The sequence below is a fragment of the Catharus ustulatus genome, chromosome 3 (genome assembly GCF_009819885.2).
Source record: "Catharus ustulatus isolate bCatUst1 chromosome 3, bCatUst1.pri.v2, whole genome shotgun sequence".
Lineage (NCBI taxonomy): Eukaryota > Metazoa > Chordata > Aves > Passeriformes > Turdidae > Catharus > Catharus ustulatus.
This window is the reverse complement of record NC_046223.1, coordinates 46,939,693-46,960,687: the sequence shown is the minus strand read 5'-3', so window position 1 is coordinate 46,960,687 and position 20,995 is coordinate 46,939,693. Positions and strand designations below refer to the sequence as shown.

General features: G+C 40.9%; 1 protein-coding gene across 6 annotated transcripts in view; it reads right to left on the bottom strand.

Annotated features, from left to right (window-relative positions):
• MTR (5-methyltetrahydrofolate-homocysteine methyltransferase) overlaps nucleotides 1-18,656 on the bottom strand; it is a 50,611-nt gene extending 31,955 nt beyond the window's left edge. The window contains exons 1-9 of one of the 6 annotated variants that reach the window (XM_033055027.2): nucleotides 18,633-18,656; nucleotides 12,609-12,820; nucleotides 10,077-10,166; nucleotides 9,175-9,244; nucleotides 8,009-8,101; nucleotides 7,813-7,919; nucleotides 6,525-6,584; nucleotides 3,933-4,027; nucleotides 233-333 (exon numbers count right to left, since the gene is read on the bottom strand). In XM_033055027.2, coding sequence (XP_032910918.1) covers nucleotides 233-333; nucleotides 3,933-4,027; nucleotides 6,525-6,584; nucleotides 7,813-7,919; nucleotides 8,009-8,101; nucleotides 9,175-9,244; nucleotides 10,077-10,166; nucleotides 12,609-12,806 — 814 coding nt within the window. In that variant the 5' untranslated portion in view covers nucleotides 12,807-12,820; nucleotides 18,633-18,656. Of the gene's footprint in view, nucleotides 1-232; nucleotides 334-449; nucleotides 571-3,932; nucleotides 4,028-6,524; nucleotides 6,585-7,812; nucleotides 7,920-8,008; nucleotides 8,102-9,174; nucleotides 9,245-10,076; nucleotides 10,167-12,608; nucleotides 12,824-16,602; nucleotides 16,918-18,386; nucleotides 18,443-18,632 lie in introns of those variants that run through there. The other 5 variants (XM_033055025.2, XM_033055024.1, XM_033055026.2 and 2 more) reach the window with 5 other exon arrangements.
• Nucleotides 18,657-20,995: the final 2,339 nt, after the last annotated feature.

The window sequence follows — 20,995 nt, the reverse complement described above, 5'->3', positions numbered from 1 at the left end:
CCCTTGCAATCACTACTCAGCAGATTATTAATTATGCAAGAAAGCATTTTGGATTCATTGTCACAGAACTAGCAACAGTTACTTTCAGCGGTTTAAAATATTCTTACTCTCTTTTTAATAGTAAAAGCAATCATCTTTTCAAGCTACTTCAACTCTATTGCTGCTAATGAGATGGAACAGGCTAGTCACATTTCATGTGCCTGTAAGCATAGGAACATGTGCACCAACACACCTGCGTTGGGGTAACAGATGATGTAGGAGGTTGTACATTTTCCAATTGTTTCAATGAATGGACGCATTTCAACTGCCCCTAAAGCACAATTTAAGCCAATACTGGAAAATAAATTTTCAAAAATTATGTTGAAGTAAAAACACCTTTTACACACAGAACAGATGAATGTTAGTGCTGGCAACTGCTAACTCCCGCAATCATCTAAAACAAAACCAACCTGATCTCCAATTTCTTTAATCATCATCAATACAGCATGACTGTGCAAAAGGAGAACCCTCAGGTGGAAGAAAAGCACGAGAGGGAAGGGGGCTGGACTGAATTGAACTGGGAACAATAGATCAAGATTTCATTTCAAAATCCAGGAGGAAAGTGGCAGCATTTTGACAGCAACTGCAGCAACACGATGGCTCTGTATTTTCTAGGTAAGAGAGAGAACAAGTGGAATGAGAATGGCAGATAGGAAAGGAGTCTTGCGCTACAGGAAAAGTATGAAAAAAGGTTGAAAAGGCAAGACCTGCTTCAAACTACTAACTCATCATTTTCTTTACAAATTATACATAAATTATGTCAGCTTTGGAAGAGAGCAAGTGCCTCCCTCAAGAAACCTCATGGCAGCACTAAGCTTCGGCAACTGAATCTGCTACATCTTACTAACCAAGACAACACTACAGCAGAATTTTTACATGAGTGTCTAAACAATTTTACCAGTACATGAGATACAATCGTATTTTCTTTAAATGAGACTAGCACTCAAAATATCTACATTTGTATTAAATACTGAATTTTCTCTAACAGAAAGTATGTAAGATATCTTTGACATATTTTCTGATCTTTCTGCACCATTCCAGAAAACCCTTTGTGAGCACCACAGAACTCAAAGGTGTTCATAGAGCTGCTGGAAGAGGAAGATGTAAAAAAGTTTTCTCTTTTCCTGGAATAACAGTCTGAGAGAGGATGCAAACTAACCCACTGAAACAGGAATACATAACAGCCACATCTCCCAGCTCACTGAGCTTCACAGGCAGCCGAGCTAATTAAGTACCTGTACACCCACTGAGTTTCACAGAGGTCAAAAGCAGAAAAGCCCTGCATAGGCTGGGAGCATGAAATGGTTTTTGACTTTTCTCCTGTTTCCAGGAAGCAGGCAGGACATTGGTAACTTCACCAGTAGTAGCAATAAATGCTTGCAGTCAGATTTACTTGTTGAACAGAATGAAAATTGTTGAAGTCTGAGGGGCTCACAGCAACATCCAAACCAAGAATCTTGAACATCACAGTCACAGATCATGATCAAATAACACACAAACCTCTTTGTCCAATAACTTACGGCTGAGACAGTAAGGGTTTGGTTGTTTTTTTGGTTTGGTTTGGTTTGGTGTTTGAGGGGGAAGGTATATGGTTTTCTTAAACAGCAAGCTCTATCTTTGAAGTGCTTTCTCTAATACATTTTATACTAGCCAGAAAAATTTGAAAATAACCCTTTTTTTCCCCTCATTTCAAGATTTGGTGTTTACATATCTTTAAATCCATCATATAGATTTCCTGGGTACAAATAGCAAGCCCAAGGAATACACATTCCATTACAGCAATGAGGTTCTGGAATTTATTTCAAAGTGTGGACTCCCCCACACTCAAGATTTTTAAAGCAAAACAAGTCAAGACTGCCCTTATTAAATGCAGAAAAAATGCAGTGTATTTCCTACTCTTAAGTCATTCAATTTACAAGATTCCAGCTCATACTCCCCACACTCCAAACTGCCTGAATGATTACCCATTACAGAGGTTGCTGACAAGTATATTCATGAGCATGATACAATCCAAGCATTACTTGTCTCAGAGCTGTAGCACAGACATGCACATTCATTTAGAAACAAAAAGCTTCTGTGGCCAGTAGCGTCTCCTCACAGCACTCAACATCATGCAAGAAAACATTTGAGAAAAGCAAACTGTTAATCATGCCTTAAAAGCCAGCAGCCTTGAGCCAGATAGCAGATATTCTGTCTCTGCTACAGTAGTGTAATAACCACACACCCATCTTAAACACCACCTCTCTCTCTTGCTCATTTCCCCACAGCAGTTGTACATAAACCGCTGTGAAAGATAAGGCAGCAGAGTGCCCTTGGGACGGGAACAAAATCCACATTATGGCCCAAAACTCAGTGTATGTCTTCTCAATGCTGCCACAGCAGAAACAATCACAGGACCTGAAGCAACACATCTGAGCATCTTTCATGGCAAGCAGATTGACACATCTTTCAGCACTTACTAAGTACAGTTCATGAAGTTTCTCAGTTACCACTTCTATCACCCAGACACAAAGCACACACTTTTTAGGGTGGGCTCCAAACCAAACTGAAGTGAGGATGACACATCCCGCTAATCAGGGCATACACAACCCAAACAATAACACATGAACACGTATAAGACAATTCCTAGGACACTACTATTAATCAGCTTTCTCATAACCCTAAAGCCACTCTGCACCAATTTGGCCACAGAAACAACATTAAATGCAATCTGTTCCAACCACTAAAACCCTTCTGCTACACTGCTGTATAGTAGCCTTTTCACAAATGAGAAACAGGCCCTAAACACTGATACCCGTAAGACAGCTTTTATGAAATATGCTTTAATAAATTCTTGATTCCCACTCCAGTGCCCTTCTCTCTTCTTCAGAAGCAAGAGAGTTAGAGCAAAATTATCTGAGACAAACTCATGCCAAATATGGATCATGAGGCCGTGATGCTGAGAGAAGAAGTCAACTACCACACTGTTCCAAGAGGCTCCATATGTTACTTCTGGAACACCGTCTGGTCTGGGAAAGTGGAGCCTCAAGGGCAGTCAGGAAAACTGTGAATGCAGTCTTCTGCTTCTGCATTACTGAGATGACAGATTGCGTGGTTTAGCTGAAATTTTATTGTAAAAACAAACAATGGCTCATCATAATGTGCAGGGCGTGCCCTACTAACAGTGAACTAAATGCTTTCAGTTAGAATATCCTAAGGAAAAAAAAAATCTATTTCTGGTGTAAGCTTTTGTGTGAAGAGAACCAACCTGAGAATGAAAAAAGGCAAAGACAGAAGACAAGACAAGAAGGAGGTAGGATAGGGTAAAAAAACACAGAAGAATAGATAACCAGGGGAAGGTATTCAAATGAACATGCAAAACCTCGCACAATGACCAAATCTGACACATTACCCATTTGCACAGACCTTAACCCCATATTTAGTTGAGTTTTTCTGCCTAGATAGAAAAGAATTAAAGTAAATTAGAAGCTCTCAAAACAACCATGTACATTCTTGAGAGAAACACTCAGGGCACATTTTTCTAAGAGTTCAGTAAAAAGAACACTGCAATAGTATCTTATGCTTTGTTCTTTCAAGACAACCTGAAACCCTTTCAGCTGGCGCTGCTTCCCGCTAAGAAAGAGATACAAAGCCTGCCTGTACAAGGAACTGGCTCCTTGCACAACCCAAGAAAGTATGCACAGAGCCCCAGATTATTTAAAGCAATGAATTAAAAATTGAGCTTTCTTTGGAAACATAATTTCTGTTGAGAGAATGATAGAAAAACACATTAGCAATGCAAGTGATTATGCATGATCGCAGTTTGCACAGCTTCCATTTAGCAAGGGTTAAAATAGAAAATAATCTCAATCTACAAATAATTAACTAAGAGAACGAATGATACATTTCCTTACCAAAGTGGCTTACTGTGGGAAACACTAATGACAAATGCTTCGCCTGTCTGGCCAGAGAGGGTACGTCCACTCTTATCCACAATAGTTCCAGAAACCTAAATATCAATTGAACACAGAGAAAGGAGAATTAAATGCACAACAAAACGAAAAATTAAAATGGGTGAAATGCTATAACTCAGGCAGACCTGTGCTCACTTACAGTGATGAGGCACAACTCAAACAGAAAAATTAAACCCTTTCTACCATATAAATGTTTAAATATTTTTCTAGGAGAAAGAAAGACTGGTCAAAGGTTTTTGTCTTTCCCTCTCTTGCCCCTCTTCAGAGGGCAAAAAAGAAAACAAAAGCAAAAGGAGAAAACTACCCTGAACCACTCAGCAGCAAGGTAGCCTGAATACCATGGTATCACTCTGAAAACAGCCTCTGAACCAATCTGCAGGGTTTTTGTTCAGGCAGCTATCAGCAGTCACCTTTTCCTCACCTCCCCATTTAGGTTATTTCAAGTTTCAGGACTGCTATTAAGTTGTTTGGTGGTGTTTGGTGGAAAGGTGGGAGAGGTGGATTTGACCTTAAAAACAAGTTACTCATTTTACCACAAGGGAACATCAAATGTTGCAACTCAGTAGTGGAAGTATAAGTTTTAATCTGTATAATCACACTTCTTTAGCAGTATTCAGAAGGAAGTCTGCAATTAATAAATAATGTCTTGACCCCAGCTAACAACTATGAAGTCAAGAATTTGGGAGGCATCTGGGTGAGCCAGGAAAGGCTTCTCAGATGTCCTGGTTCTGGCCAGGACAAGCTTAATTCTTGCAGCAGCCAGGAGGGGGCACGGCTAGGACAACAGAGGTTTTGGGAGATGCTGGTTCCAAGCCAGAGTGAGCAGTCAGGGTGGCATTTTTCCATGTGAATCACTTGCTGTTTTATACACTTTTGTTATTAATATTGTTGCTGTTACTGTTCCTTTTCTTACTGCTGTTTCCAGTAAACTGTTCATACCTCAACCCCCAATCTTTGCCTTTTGTGCTTCCAATTCTCCCCTCCTTCCTGTCACAGGGAAAGAGACAGGAGAAGAAAGTGGCACATGGTTGGAGAATCTCAGTAAGGGCACTGATTTTCAGAGTACCATTCCTACACCACAACATCAAGTCTAAAAGTCCTTTTTCCCAGAAGATGGAATGGGTTTAGAAGACTCTACACAAAAGTAAATCCACTATTTACTCCAAAGCATGCTTTAATACTGATGCCACTTCCCATCTTCAAAGTACTCAGTTAAGGAATGTGATCTGTGGAATCTTAGAGAGTTGTGCTAAGGGTTGTAACTTCTCAACATAACTGAACTGAAAAGTGAACAAAGAATGAGGAACCAGGCTCAAGGACCACTCTGTTAGGGCAATGAAGACAAAAACTCAACTCAAAAAACTCTCTGTGCTAACTGACCAAGTACAAAGTTGTGAACACAGAACTTTTACACAATGACACCTCCAAACTAGCCTTTACTGTTCTAGAAGATATACTAAAGAGACTTTTATTAATGCAATTTCCAATCTTACTAGCAGTAAAGCAAAATATCAGAAACTACAAAGAAAGAAATGGAAAAGGCAGAGAACATCACTAGGCTTATCACACAATCCCTGACGTCTGCATTTTGAATGCTATATTCTATTGCCATTCCACTCTGACTTGAGGAAGTGGAAAACAAAAATGAGACAATAATGAATTAACCAAATGAAACAGCTAAATAGAAGAGAACTCTTCAGACTGAAAAAAAGATGACTAAAGGAGGCTCTCACAAAGGACTACAAATGGCATAACTATGCAGCAAAGGGAACATAGAACAGCTGCTCATTATCATTTTCAAGAGATAAATGGCAAGACACAATAGAAGTTATCAGGTGGACTGCCCAAAAGTAAGCAAACTTTCAAACCAGAATATTCATAAGCTGTGAAAGTTACTGGCTTGTTATGTTGTAGATGCCTGGGTCCCACACAGGTTGGAACACAGATGCAAGGAAGGAGTAAACGCATTCAACAAAAGCCTACAAACAGATACCAACTGCAAATCAGAAAGCCTAGACTGCAAACTGTAGAAAACTCGAAGAATACATCAGAACTTTCAAAACAATCTTCCTCTTTTTCTGTATTTCTTCCAATGCATTCATGACCAACAACTATCAGAAAAAGACACATCAGAGAAAGAATATGGAGTAAGACAGATTTTTCTGACTTCAAATGGCCACTCATTCTACTTGAAAATATGTTAGAATATGCTTAATTTCATCCTTGAAGTACTAGTTCCTATTCCCTCAAGACAGCAAGTCTGAAAAATCATTAGACCTTTTCTTGTGGAAACACACAGAATGAATGCAAACTGGCACAAAGTCATTCCTTAGTCTATGGCTTGATCTCTGAACAGAGCTATCCAAATCTGATTTCAAAAAATTGTAAGAGGTTTTACTTTCACAATCATGTGGAAAAAAGTACATTTCCAATAAACTCATTTCCTTCACTTCAAAGCACTTTAATCTACTGCCATCTCGGCTAGTTCACAAATGAAGCTTAAGGATATGTAAAATATTGAAATATACTTACAAATATGGGTCGGGAAGCATATTCTTCCTCAAACAACATCTGGAGTGCAAAAAGAGCTGCCTACAGAAGAATATGTTGCAAAACATTAATGATGTTTTAAGAGTTCTTCAGATTGTTCATTTATTTTTGTTTCTATGGGTTTGGTGCCCTTTTGTATTTACTTATTTATTCTATGGCTGTTTATGCAACTTGCTAGCTCATATTGCCTGCCAGAACTTACTACATTCAGGAAGTTTTACCCTTAGCCCCAAAATCTTCCAGATGTTCCAAAGTATGTTTTGGTAACAAGTAGAAAGGAAGTATCACAGGGAAAACAAACTGGACAACTCTGAAACCCAAACCACGTCAGCACATACTTCTCCCACATACCTGCAGCACAATCCCCATCCCAAACATGGTTGTATTTACTGCCCTTGAGTCTGTTTAGACACACAGTTTCCAAAGGGTTCCAACCACCACAAATTTTTACAGTAACTGCAAGCGACTCCTTTGAAGGTCCTGAAAATGTCCTCTCTCCTTAGGGTAAGACAGCTGCCCATGAACAAGCCCTTAGCATTATGTTAAACCTATAGGTTCCTAGCCAAACCTCCATGATGACTGGTCACATCTGCAAAAGGCAGGTGATGTCACTGCACACGTTATTCAGCCTGTAGCAAAAGCCTAAAGAAACAATGTGTACATATCCAGCCAGACTTTTCCACATAAAATCCCAAGACAGTTTTAAGTACCCCAATAACCCCCTGTGCTGAGCAATTGTTAGATAAAGAAAAAGGTGTTAAAATCCCATGAATTGTGGCATGTTTCAACATTTTATTCCTTCTACTTTTACCCTTCTAATATTCTATTCCAAACTGCTCCTTTTTAAAACTGATGGCAGAGTTCTCCCCCAAAAACCACCTTTTAATAGAACTGCCTTACAAGCCTTCCCATGCCTGAAACCAGATTCACTGGCCATTCCATCTCCAGTGGGTATCCTTTGGATAGACATGCTTACAGTGAAAAATACCATCAGATGCATTTGGAGATGTTGAGCAATACAGTAGAGCTTCTGGGAATAAGAGGACAGCTGGCACAGACAGCCAGAAAGATAAAAATGGCACATATTAAGAGAAACCTTCTAGAAAAGGTTGATTAAAAACCATCTCCTCACATTCTACCCACTATCAACTGAAGAGCCTTTTCATGTATTTAGTAAACAGCAGCTCAAAGAATATTATCCTGAATTTCCTTAAGTAGTACACCAAATACTTACATAAGTGTGGGGGGGATTTTTCCCTAGAAGTCTCACCTTAGCATTGGCAGTATCAAATATGGTTTCCACCAGTAAGATGTCAACTCCTCCATCCAAAAGTCCTTTGGCTTGTTCTGTATAGGCCTCAACCAGTTCATCAAAAGCTGTAAAACAGGAACGATGTTAATTTCATCTGGAGAAATGTCTTTCAAGACTACTGCCTAGGTCAAATAACTTGGTTATGAATACTTACTTATGTTCCTGTAATCTGGTCTCTCCACAGATGGTGACACAGAGAGTGTCCTGTTTGTTGGACCCATGGCTCCAGCAACATATCTCCTAATTCCTAGGCACAGGAGGGGAAAAAGACCCTGTTTACCTCTGGCTTTACAGTGACAGTCAAAATACCTCCAAGGATACCAAGACATGCATATCATTCAAAGATGAAGAACTTTAAAACAGGAAACTCTTGTCTCAAATCTAGAATTTAGTCAGCACAGGATCATCCAGCACAGCTGACTTTTTTATTTTAATCCAACAAGATGTTCAATGTATACTCACAGGACAGAAGAACATTTCTGAAAAGGTCACCTGTCTCAATTAATTTATCTTCTAAGAATCATTTGTCTCTAACACAAGAAACTTCTTTAATTACTCTAAATGCACAGCATAGAACTGTCCTGGCATTTTTCACTACATAACCTTATTTGAATATTCTGGCATGTGTCATAAAACCCCCACTTTTAAAAAGCATATTGCAAATCTTACTTTTTTATTGCATACTATGAATCACATCAGTAAGGTGCTGTCTGAACAGCAGCAGCACTGTTAGACTGAAACACAGTTTGATTGTAGAATACAAGCAGAAATGAGTCTGAAAGATAGCACTGTCTACAGGAGTGTAAAGGAGCTCAAACCCCTCTCACATAATGCCTGAAAGGCATTGGTAGAAATTAAATGAAAATATTAAGATGATTCCATTAGTTGCCAAATAAAGTTAAACCACTAGACAAACACTAGGATTAACTGGTAATCCACATTAAGCTACAATCAGCTATCCTAGTTCTGGAGTACAAAAACTTGAGCCATACAAACCTAAGAAACTTCTAACAGTCCCTGCTGAATTTATTTTCTCTAAAACATGTCTGAAGATGTGTATCACCTGCAGTCTAAACCAGGCAGGCACCGGACAGCTGTGCTGAAGAGCACCCTAAGGACCAGATCCTTCAAACATAATGAAATTAGTGTGATATAAATAGAGATACGAAATTGCTGTTACTGTGCCTAACTTGTAAACATGCACAGCATCATTTTATGTCCCCATAATGCAAACCATCAAGTTATCCTCTAGTTACAACATTTCAAAGATTGTAGCATTGTCAAAAACACAAACAAGTAAAAAGTTAAAATAATACTAACCTGTCTCAGCTGTTACCGTGTCTGCTGCTTTTCTGGCCACTTGTGCAGAGACTCTGTTTAATCGATATGCCTGGAACAATCACAGAAAATTACTGAGCAACCTTTAGTTCAGTCCAGGGTAACTCATCTTCAAAGAAACACAACAGTTGCATCCAGCAGCTGCCATACACTCTGAAGGGTCCCCAAGTCACACAAGTATGTATCAGCACTATCAGGAGGCTTCAAGAGGAACAGTTAAATACATCTCAGCAACAAAGTTACACGGCAGGTTCACCCCGCGCGTGCCCCAGCCTACAGCCGCCAATCATAAAATTTCATTCTTTAATGAATTAATTTCATTAAATGAATAAATAAATAAATTTTGCTGAGACCAACAGAAGTTGAAGGACAGGACTTTGACAAAATTAGCATACTCTTAAATTCACTTTTTATTCAAGTGTATTTCCAAGTATTTAGTTTCATATATTTCTGCAAATTCTCAAAACAATACATAACAAAGAATAGGCATAATAAATGCAAACTAGAAAGGACTTCTACATACACCAGCACAAACTACACGTAAGTAATAACCAGGAAAAAAGCAGTTCTATTGCGGCATTTGGTAAGTTGGAAGGACTGAAGCAAAACATCCCTGTTCACAGAACTGAGAGATCCTGTGAATGCTCAAACAAAAACCAGGGCTAATTATTATTGCCTGTACCTCTGCCAACAAGAAGCACACTATGTCTGTGACAGCAAGTGCAATTGTCCACAGCAGCGGAAAGGAGCTGCGATCCCATCACATGGCACAAGAGGCAGCATGCAGCTGATAAGCACAACACCAAGGAATCCTGGGACTAAACTAATCTTGGTTGCTAGGACATGATTAATATTTTAATGTGTAAGTAGTCTAGCATTCTTACCAAATGCTCAAGGCCATAGTCAGCCTGTGCAACTCGAGTGCTGCTGAAAGTGTTGGTTTCAATGATGTCAGCACCTGACAGCAAGTATTCCTGCAAGACATGAGAGAAAAAAAGCCTGAGGTATGGAATGCAAGTAACCCAACTACTTGGTAGCATCCACTTGACGAAAAGTCATAAATCATTTCCCAATTCAAAGCTGATCAAACTCTAAAGGCTTTATTCAAAACCACAGAGCCAAAGCAATTGAAGTGTTTCATGCAACCAATTTTCAGAGTTTCAGTGTCAGCCACACTTTCTACTAACAAGTGACATTTATGTTCACCTCTGCCACTGGAGCCCACTCTAGATTTCTGCAAAGGGATATGGTCAGACACAGTCCAATCACCATCAGCAAGCAAGGGCTGCTGTATGAAGTCCCAGAGAAGGCTCAAATTAGACAACAGAAAAGATTAGAAAATTTAAATGTTCTGATGGAATTTGTACAGCACAAGAGCACGCTGGGACAGAATACAAGCTTAGGAGAATTATGTTTTGTGCAGATCTCATTTAAAGTTTAACTCACGACCGAGATTCACCAAACATTTTGGTTGTCTAATTCCCACTGAAGTAAACCAAAATCAAGGCAAACTTAAACATTTTTGCAGATTCTAGCCTGCATTGCTATAAGCTCTATCAGCTGCCCTTCTCCCTAACCTATTTTTTTGAACCCTGGCATGATCATATTCAAGGAAATTAAAACACCTGAAGTGTTAGTTAATCAAAAATACTGATGCCACCATTGAACATAAACCTCTCTGATTTTCCTACAAGAAGCAGAAGAACTTGTTGAGTTCAACAGTGCAAATAAAGTCTTGATCCAAATGACAGCTGAATATAAATTTGTTTTAAAACATGTTTTGCTGCAAACAAATATGCTTTCTCTCAATTTTCTTGAAAGCATATAAAAATATGTACAAATAGATATATGAATATATGCAACTCTTACATGTCAACCAATAACATTAATTTTCTGAAAATCATCTTAACGTGCTAAATGTATAAAAGCCCTCCAACTTTACTGTCTACCACCACAGAAGGAAATAACATACTCAAAGCAGGAAGTTAATTTTTGCCTTTGAAAATACATCACGTCTCTTGCCTTTGAATCTGACCTTGTCAGCCAAGGTTCAGCTAACATTTACTTTTTAAGCTACTGATATCTGTGAGATCTAATGCACTGGGTCATTAACAACACCAACAACAAAAAAAAAGTACTTCTTTGTAGAAATATTTTCATCTATTATTGCAAGTTCCTTCTGTCCAGTTCTCAGAAGAAACAACCCCTGGTAGCTGCAAAATATGAAGTCACCACCCATTGCTCAGAAAGCCCCTGACCCCATAGCTGCTGCAGGCATGGGTACCATAAAAGACAGTTCTTTTTCTGCACTCTTCCTAAAGCCCTTATAACTAGCCATTACAGAGATAACAGTAGGTCACTTGGTTTGAGTCAATACATACATTCTCAAATCACATCACTACTGCTCTGCTAAACCTGCCAAATTCAACTGTTAAAGTAGCTTACCCTATTAAAACCACATACTATTATAAATTCCAAGGTTCATGAGCACTGTTGCACAGTTGAACTCAATCTACAAATACTTCCTTCTGAAATTCTTATAGGTCAAAGACTGATTCCTTCCAGCTCATCATTCTTAAAATCCAAAGAATGGCAGTTAAAACTTAATTTAAAAATACCGATTACCTTCCAAGTTTAACCAACATAAGCCAAATATTATTCTCATAAATGAAATACAGATTTTGTCAATAAATAATTGTAAAAGCCCACAACAGATGTGAGGCTTCAACTGAATAACAAAGAGCTGCAACACTATTCAAGCATTCCAATTATTACAGTAAGACCTATGAATACCTGCAACTCAATAAAGACAAGACTTAGGAAGTTGCTTTTTAAATTTTCTAATTGAAGACAGGCAAGCAATGAAATCTGTTTGCAAATTCCTAATCATCAGAAGATTAGACTGTTTTATTCTCTGAGCCACATGTTAATATTCTAGGGGAAAAACAAGACTGTGGAAGCACATACACTCATTAGGAAGCTCATATACTCATTAACTACAGAGGTCTGCTTCAGGCTGCCACATTTAACAGCCCCTTAATACAAATTAAAGAAACATATCCAGAATTCAGATATGTCCTACTTAGATGTATTTCAAGTGCTAGCTGAGAATAAGAGGAAATAAAAATGAAATAAAACAGAATCTACAATTAATAGAAATACATCAGGGACATGAATCAAAAAGGGATTTTAAAAGACCATTGCCTGGTTGACATCAGGAACCAAGACAAAAATGCTGTGCTCACACAACCAGAACAGTCAAATCTGCTCATTCTTTTTCACATGGTTACCTAGCATTCTTTTCCCTTTCCCCAAAAGACAGTGAAGAGCCAGAAGTCTGTGTATGGAAAAGGGGAGTGCAGAGGCCAAGTTCTCCCCCTTTCTCATGTTGGGAGACAGAAACCAGAACCACCAACCTTGTGTATGTCATAGATTATATCAGGCTGAGTTATACTGAGAAGGTCATTATTGCCTTTCAGAGGCCTGGAATGATCTTTAAATTCCTGGCCTCGGAAATCCTCTTCTGTCAATGCATGTCGCTGGATCATGGTCCCCATGCCCCCATCCAAAACCATTATCCGCTTCTGCAGAATACACTCAATTTCATCTTCCATACTTTTCTGGGGATCTGCTGGAAAAGACAAACCAAATATTTAAGTAGTTCTGAAATTCCCTATCTATACACATGGCCAACCTGAGCTCTTCCCATTCAAGTAAAGTAACTAATCCTCTACTGAAATCAGACAGTAATTGGTTTACTTCACCTGCAGTTCCAGTCACCTGATATAAGGTAACAGCTTAGCATCTATCTAAATACAATTAGGCTCAACTGGTCCTTTACCTAAGGACAGTCACCCACACAGTCAACCACAGAAAAAATTAACAGAAGTTCACAAGGGCATGCGTGAAAATCTCTACATAAACTAGTTTCCAAAACTGAAAAGTGTGATAATTTCCACCCCAGCAATGTTTGAACAGCAATACAGAGCTGCCTCTTGGTACCAGAGTGGTACACAAGTGCAAAACAGAAATTAGTAAACGTCAGTAAAAAAACAAATAAATACCCACATCTACTCTATTTGCCTATATTGTAATGACAAAAAGAAATAAACTGAGCAAGCAAAAACAAACTTTCAACTGAGTCCTAAATTCCCTCAGGATTACAGTAGTAAATGACAGTTTGACAAACACCAAGATATGTCAAGAGATAATAGCTAGGCTTTACTTTCTTTTGCACAAAAGTAAAAAGATACCCTTTTCCTTCACAATAATGCCAGAAGAAAACATATCAGGCAAATCACACAGTTATTTATAAGATATTGAACAGAGTAAATGTAGCCATGACTGAAACAAAATACTGTAGACATTTCAGCACTATCATTAGAAAGTAAGATGCAGTACTGCTTCAAGATCCCAAACATTAAGCAAAAAGCTTAATCTGAGGCATTAAAAAACCAAACAAAACCCCAAACAAACAAACTAAAACCCTGATAAAACCCCCAAGACCACAGCAAAAATAATTATACTTTTCCCTTTTAGAACATACACAGAATTATTTCAGAATGCAAACACACATACAGAATCACAGAGTGGGTCAGACTGGGAGGGACCACAGGGGCTCATCTGGTCCAACCTCCCTATTCAAGTAGGGTCGTCCTAGAGCACCTGGCACAGGATTGAGACCAGGCAGTTCTAAAATATCTCCAGTGAGGGACACTCCACAACCTCTCAGGACAATCTGTTCCAGTGCTTGGTCACCCTCACAGTGAAGAAGTTCTTCCTCATATTTAGGTGGAACTTCCTGTGCATCAGTTTCTGCCCATTGCCTCTTCTCCTGTTGGTTGGCACCATTGAGAAGTGCCTGGATCTATTCTCCTGGCACCCTCCCTTTACATACTTACAGGCATTGATAGGATTGTACATACAGCAAAATAATCAAACAACCTCTTTACCAAAAATCCAAACTACAAGAGTAGGACCCCACTGACATTTCATAAACATGTGAATGATGTGATATTCTTCATCTGCTTCCTTAATTTAGCTTCATCTTACTTTTAAAGAACTGTTTTGTGTTTGGGTTATGAACTATCATCAAAGCCCTTGTAAAAATAATGAATTATTTCCAAGGCACAAAAATATCCTCATGTCTCTTTACAATGTAACTTACTACTGCACACAATGGTACTTAAAAATCACTGGCAACTGCTAACTGATTTGACTTCTTTCCTTCTGCATTTGTGCAATGCATCTTCTGTTTCGACATCAGTACTGTTAAAAAGCAATGTGATGGAGAGAAGCTAAGGTCACAAGGAAAGCATTGCAAGGTTCCATTTCTACCAACACTCTGGAAAAAACAGCTCTAAATCAGAAGTAGTTTCAGCATGAAGAGAAGTCAAAGAAAATGTGCTCTCTACCAAGTATGAAGCATTTGAAGGCAGATTAAAATACCAAAAAAGTAAGCCACCCTTGCTTCAAGCTGAAAGTTTTAACATCACACAGGCAGGCTCAGCAGGTTCTTACATAAGAGCTTAAATCTACTCACACTAAACCATCAAATTATTCATGAAAATAAAATCAATCCTTGAGCTAAAGGCTTTTAGAAACAAGACACGAAAAAATGTATTTGAAAGTAGGTCTGCAGTGCAGACTCCCAGTGGAGTGTAACTCATGTGCTTCCAAAAGCCACAGCCCAGGGAGACACACAGCACTGAAGCTCACTGGTGCTTTAATAAACCTCCTAAGCCAACTCCTTGGCCCTGAGAGCTGCAGCCCAGACAGCTTCAACTATCTCCTCATCCACACTGGGAGGCGAAGATTTACCCTTTGGTTATAATCCTGCACCTCACCCAGTCCATTTTGCTTTCTCTATGCTTGCTTCACTGAACAGAAGCAATGAGCAGTCTACGGTTTTCTGATCATAGGAGCACAAATTCCTGCCTCATCGCTCCAAGAGCCTTACTCAAGTTTTCCAAATTTGTGCTTCTTCAGCAGCATCTCAAAAAGCTGAAGAAAACAGGGTGGGGATTATGAGGGTGGCCATCAGTGCCAGAGGTATGCAGACTCTGTTTTACATAGGAATGCAACAGCTCCAAGCCCACCAAAAGCCAGTTTACCTGTCCTTGCTATGGATAACATCTGACTCCTCTTCCAATAGCAGCACGGACTACTTGAAGTCGTGCCCTGGCATACTCATGGTGCAATTTCATGTTGAAAACAAAGTCTGCAGACAGGTCCAAAAACACTCCAGAAATTAAGGAAGTGCTGAACTCTGCCCTTGGAACAAAAGCAGGGAGGGAGCTGGGAATCAGTTCTACTAACAAGTACCATCATCTGAATTCAGCATTCAGCTCATGCAATTTACCTCTCCAGCATAAACAGTGTGCAAAATATTAGAGAACAAAAGAAAAAAATGTCTGCATAAATTCCTAGGTAGGCAAAAATCAGGTCAGCCTTTTCTTTTTGTTGTTTTTGCTTACGAACCCAGCTCCTACCTCTATTCAGCCAGTAGTTGATGAAAATTTTGGCTTTGTTTTGTCACTGGTGAGCTTTGGGAAATGGATATCCTTTTACATTTAGGAGTGTCCAGGAAAACAAACTGCTGCTATAGCTATATCAGAAATAGTAGCAAATCAGCAGTGGTAACAGGACCCAAGACCAACTACCTGGATTTTACGCTCTACTGAAACTTAAAACATAAAGCCCATTACCAGAGAGTGTTGTAGGGCTGGAACTAGTTTAAAGACCATAGCGAACGAACAAAATTAACAGCTCTTGCCTAAAAGTCAGTGGGATACAGAATGCAAAATAAAAAGTCCTAATACCCTGCTTTACTTCCCCAAGATAAATACTCTGTCTTGAAATCATATGAACAAGGGAATTACTTGTCTGCAACAGAGAAATGATCTGAGTTACAAGAACTCTTGCTCCTTGTAGGGTAGCTGTTCACCCCTACAGTCATTCACTAACAATTATAAACTTCCCCCAACTCTAAACTTTCATTTCTCGCAATGGAAGCAGCTAAACACTCAGGGAATAAGGCAAGATGATGTTCCTTCATCGCCTTATCCCAATCCAAACAACAGAGGCCATATGTGCAGAATTAAAGGGATGTGTGTTTTCCACAAGAAACGAGACTTCAAAGGTTGCAATTTGATCTAAATCAAACTTCTGTGATGCCTGCAATGACTCTCAAAAGGTATTGTTTTTCATTATTGATGCACTTCCATTACAAATTTACTTTTAGTATAAAACAGTCCTGTATACAAGTACTTGGAAGGGAATAAATGATTAGAAGCTGTTTCCAAAGTTTTTATAAAGGAGTAACCCAACTGTGACAGTATTAAAGTATTTTCATCACATTAGTGTGCCAGAACACAAGCAGAGGAACTACGCAGAGAGAAAGGCACTTACAGGACTCAGTTTCCTAGGCTGACCAGCTCCTCTCTTGACTGGAAACAGGGTCTTTGTCTCTCCATATTTGCACATCTAAATTCAACAAATCAGCATTCTCCCCCAACAGCTCCAAGCACAAGTCTCCCCATCATTCAAAAAATTACTGTGCAGCATGTAGAATTTACAGTATTAGTATCTAGAAAGGATGCTCTTGCTATCAGCCTGCCACAGACAGCTCATAACCTCAGTATTATTTGCTGCTCAATTAATTAAATTGTCTTCAACTGGATGCCCTCTGGCAATAGTAAGAGCTTCTTGAACTGCAGCAACAGATGTTACACAGGTACTCTGCAACACGGGGCAGCAGCACCCTGTTGCTATGTTGTTACCCAGCCTATCCAAAGAGAGAAGTATTGCATCCTAGCACTTCACCCTGGGCAACTATGTGCACCTTGCTAGTGTTTCCACGTGGGCCCCTGTCTTATGAACCACTTCGTTCTGACAGCCCAGACAGACAAGACACTTACATAGCCAATGCATTTACAGAGTTAGCTTGGAAGGCAAACAACCACTACAAAAGTCACTGAATTCTCAGAACAGCAGAGTCCTGTTGGCTGTGCCCAGTGCCTCTAGCTAAACATGCAAATCCCAGGTTTAGAAAGCACAATTGTTTATTTTCTGACATTAAACTGTTCGTAACAGATTTACAGGCAGGACTCACAGGCAAACAGACCTGCATGGCCTCACTTTGTGGGACGCCTTGCCCCTCAAAGGCTAGGGAGGAGCATTGTGCTCAGCTTCTCCATAACCCACTCCTGAACCCAGGTCCTTTGCCTCACTGACAGAGGGACACACCAGCACCTCCTGCCTCGTGCCTGCTCACTGGGCCTCCACAAACACCCCCATCATGCAATTTTTGCTTCTGTCTATGCAGCACTTCTCTCCCACTGCCACCACTTCTCAAGCTGCTGCCACAACACCTTCACACCTCCCATTTCAGCCAAACCCATTCGGTTCTGCAGCAGGACAGTCGCTAGCCCACGGCTTGACCCCAAATGGCACGGGAGAAAGAGCAGGGCAGGTCACGTCAACATCCTCTTTGCCAGAGGAACCTGGAGAAACCTGTGGCCACCGAAGCTAGCTATGGAGCCGGTGCCGAGCAGGACCGCAGGCTGTTTCTCCATACCGAAGGATGCAAGTCCGAGCTGAAGCACAGGCTCAGCACCACCAGCTCCCTCACGAGTATTAAAAGCGGCTTGGGATCTCCGCTGGCGGCAGCACTACTGAAAGCAGCCAGTGACAGACCAGTGCATTTTAAATCACCAACGCCAGTTAGGAGCTGTAATTTTACTTATCCTCCCCATCCAACGACTTCTGTTTAACAAATAAAATGGTACTTTTCACTCAGAGCCCAGAGCGGCTGGAGCACACCCAGCCCCTCCCACCCCAGTTTTTACTTTCCCGGCATAAATGCGTGGCCGGACGGGTCGGTGCGGGCACCCCGGAGGTCCCTCCCGACCCCTCCCTGGCAGGATGCAGCTGCTCCAAGAGGCCGGCGTCAAAAAGTGCCCTCACTCACACACCCGCTCACTCGCTCGCTCGCTCACTCCGTCCAGACACGCCACACGCGGCTTACACGCGGTGCGCTAAGTTACACGCGGTGCGTTAAGTGCCGCCCCCGCCTACACCGAGCCGCGGGCAGCACCAGGGAATGGCAAGGGCAGGCGCGGCCGCCGCCCCCTCACGGCCCGCCCGGCCACCCCGCCGCGTCCCCCCGCGCGCCCGGCGCTCGCGGCCGTTACCCGGCGGCCCCGTGGGCGCCATCGCTGCCGAGACGTCACCGCCCGCGGCCGGGGGCCCGCGCGCAGCCCGTGACGCGCGAGCTCCGCCCCGAGCGCGGGCAGGGAGCGCGCGCTGCCCTTGGCCTGAGGGGAGCGGCGGCGTTTGTGGCTGGCAGATGGACAGACACACAGACAGAGCGAGACAGACACACAGAGCCAGACAGACACACAGACCCCAGCGGCAGCTCGCCCTTCGACCTAACTCACCTCTCGACAAGTGACCCGGGGGTGGTTTTGGAGCCAGGCAGAGCTCAGTAAAATTGAGTTGTCTCTCATCGCGGGGATGCGGTGTAGGGGGATGATTTCTTTCAAACACACGCGGCAGATGTGCTGCAATTGGAGAGGAACGTGGTGTTGAGAGGAGGCATGTAAATGTGCCTTACTGAAACTGGAAGTCGAGCTTGCCAGTGATGTATGGGTACATACAGCCCTGGAAGAAAGATGATACTAAAGGAATCAAATCTAAGTCACAGTTTGCTTGACAGTCGAACAAAACAAATAAAATGTGACATATTTTGAAACAAGGGTTTCTTTTCCAGGTGGTCCATCCTTTTAACTGCTTATATGTTATAAATGATGTTATAAATGAGAAACAAAAGTCTCAATGTTCAGCAAAATTTAGATTGCTTTATTTTATATTGACAGATCAAAACAGCGCTGGGGAAGTGTGAGAGGCCACTGCCTACTCCATGCTCCGTCGAACCTTGGTTTGCAGCTTCTTCTTATAACATGGTTTCTCGTTGTAATTAATAATTTTTGTTTTCTTGCTGTCATAATTTTGCCAGGCAAGCAGTGGTAGCCGAAATAAACACCCATGTGAAAGTGTCTAGGAGTCAGTCCCATAGATAAGCATCTGGTCTTGGCAGATAAAACTGGCAGAAATCAGGAAATTCTGGTCTTCACAGATAGGCAGTCATTGATAAAACAAAGGCAGGAAGTCTGATTTTGCAAAATCAATCAGACTATTGGAAAGTCTGATTTTACAGACAAGTAGTAGATACAAGTTATTTAGAAACATAATATTCATAACAGGGGCGTTTAAAACAGAATGATTTAATCACATTTTTTTCTCTATTAAGTGCCTATGCTTCGCTTTAGACCTTAGTATTCTGGTTTATACAAACCCCAATACTTTTATGATTAACACGAATCTTTTATCAATTATCGCAATAAGGATGCACCTTTTAAAAGAAAGATACATTTGCAGAGCAGCTCTGCAATCACCATGCTGTGCACAGAATGTGCTGCAAGAGTTGGAGTGCCTCAAAGGAATAACTGGTCCTATCGTTTCATCTTAGTAATTCAAGTGCCAATAACAAGCAAGGGGAGCATTGTCATTATTCAGTGGTCAAAATATGAAAAGAAGGAAGCCTGTAAAATGGATCATTGACCAGCCCTTCCTGTTGCAATAAGTTAAGCAAGCAAAGCAAATGCTGCAGGTGAAGACGCAGGGACTGCTGGTTCTGTGTCAACAGGAGCAAACTGAGGTGGCTTCCCTCCCTTAGGCGCTTGGGCCTCAGTCGTGTGCGGCAATGTAAAGCTTTCTATCAGCTCAGAGTATGGGTTGCTACTTAATAATGGCTTCTGCATTTCCCCTGGAGAGTCTTTAAGGGACTCAGAATGAGTTAAAAGCTGCTAATGTAGGCAATTCCTGGAAGCTAAATATTTACTCTTGAATCTTCTTTTGAGACACAGAAGCAGTGGTTACTAACTCTTTTGAGTCCTGTGTGATGTAAGAATTTTCATAATAAACTGTTACTTTGGTCAATGGTAAGTCAAGTATATACATTTAAAAAATAGCCTTATGTTTTTTCAGAAGAAATACAAGGGAGCCCACAAGTCAACTACAACTTCAGTTGTAGAGGCCATGCTCCAGTTTTGAATGCCAGGAGACATTGTTGAGAGCAGACCTTACCTATCAGCAAATCATTGCAGTGGTCAGCCTGAGCTCCTAGGGCAAAAATATGTCCCAAAATTCCAGTGCAAAATGTGATTGTTGGGAAACTGATAATCTTTAAAAACCTAACAACAGAAGTAAAATACACTAAACACAAGTAGAAGTTAGGTATTCCTAATGAGTGCCTAATTTGATCCCTAATACACACAGTTTGCATGTATTACAGAGATGGGCAATGCTTTGAGAACTGTTCTTTGTGAGATTTTAGGGGGTGCATTTCCTTGCTTGACTTTTTGGCAGCTTCTAAACTTTTTTTGTCATGTCACACTATGAAAATTTCCTCTGGCAGCAATGCAGGTTAAAAAGCTCACTGTCTACGCAGTTGCTTTGTGGCGACAGATCTTTGTACCACAGCTCAGCACGTCCTTGCATGTGCTGATGCAGTTGTTTGTGTAACTGCTGCAAAGTAGGTCAGTGGGACAAAAAAAAAAAAAAGCTGCAGATTTGAAGGTGCTTTTGAAAAGGATCGTTTCACATATCCCAGTTCCTTTGCAGTTTTGCAATCAAATTAAGCCAGTTGGACTGTGTGATGCTGTGAAAGGTCAGTCCCAAATTAATCTGCAGCAGAATTGTCTCCAGGGATGGTGTAGGAACAGCAGCAGGAAGAGAGGGC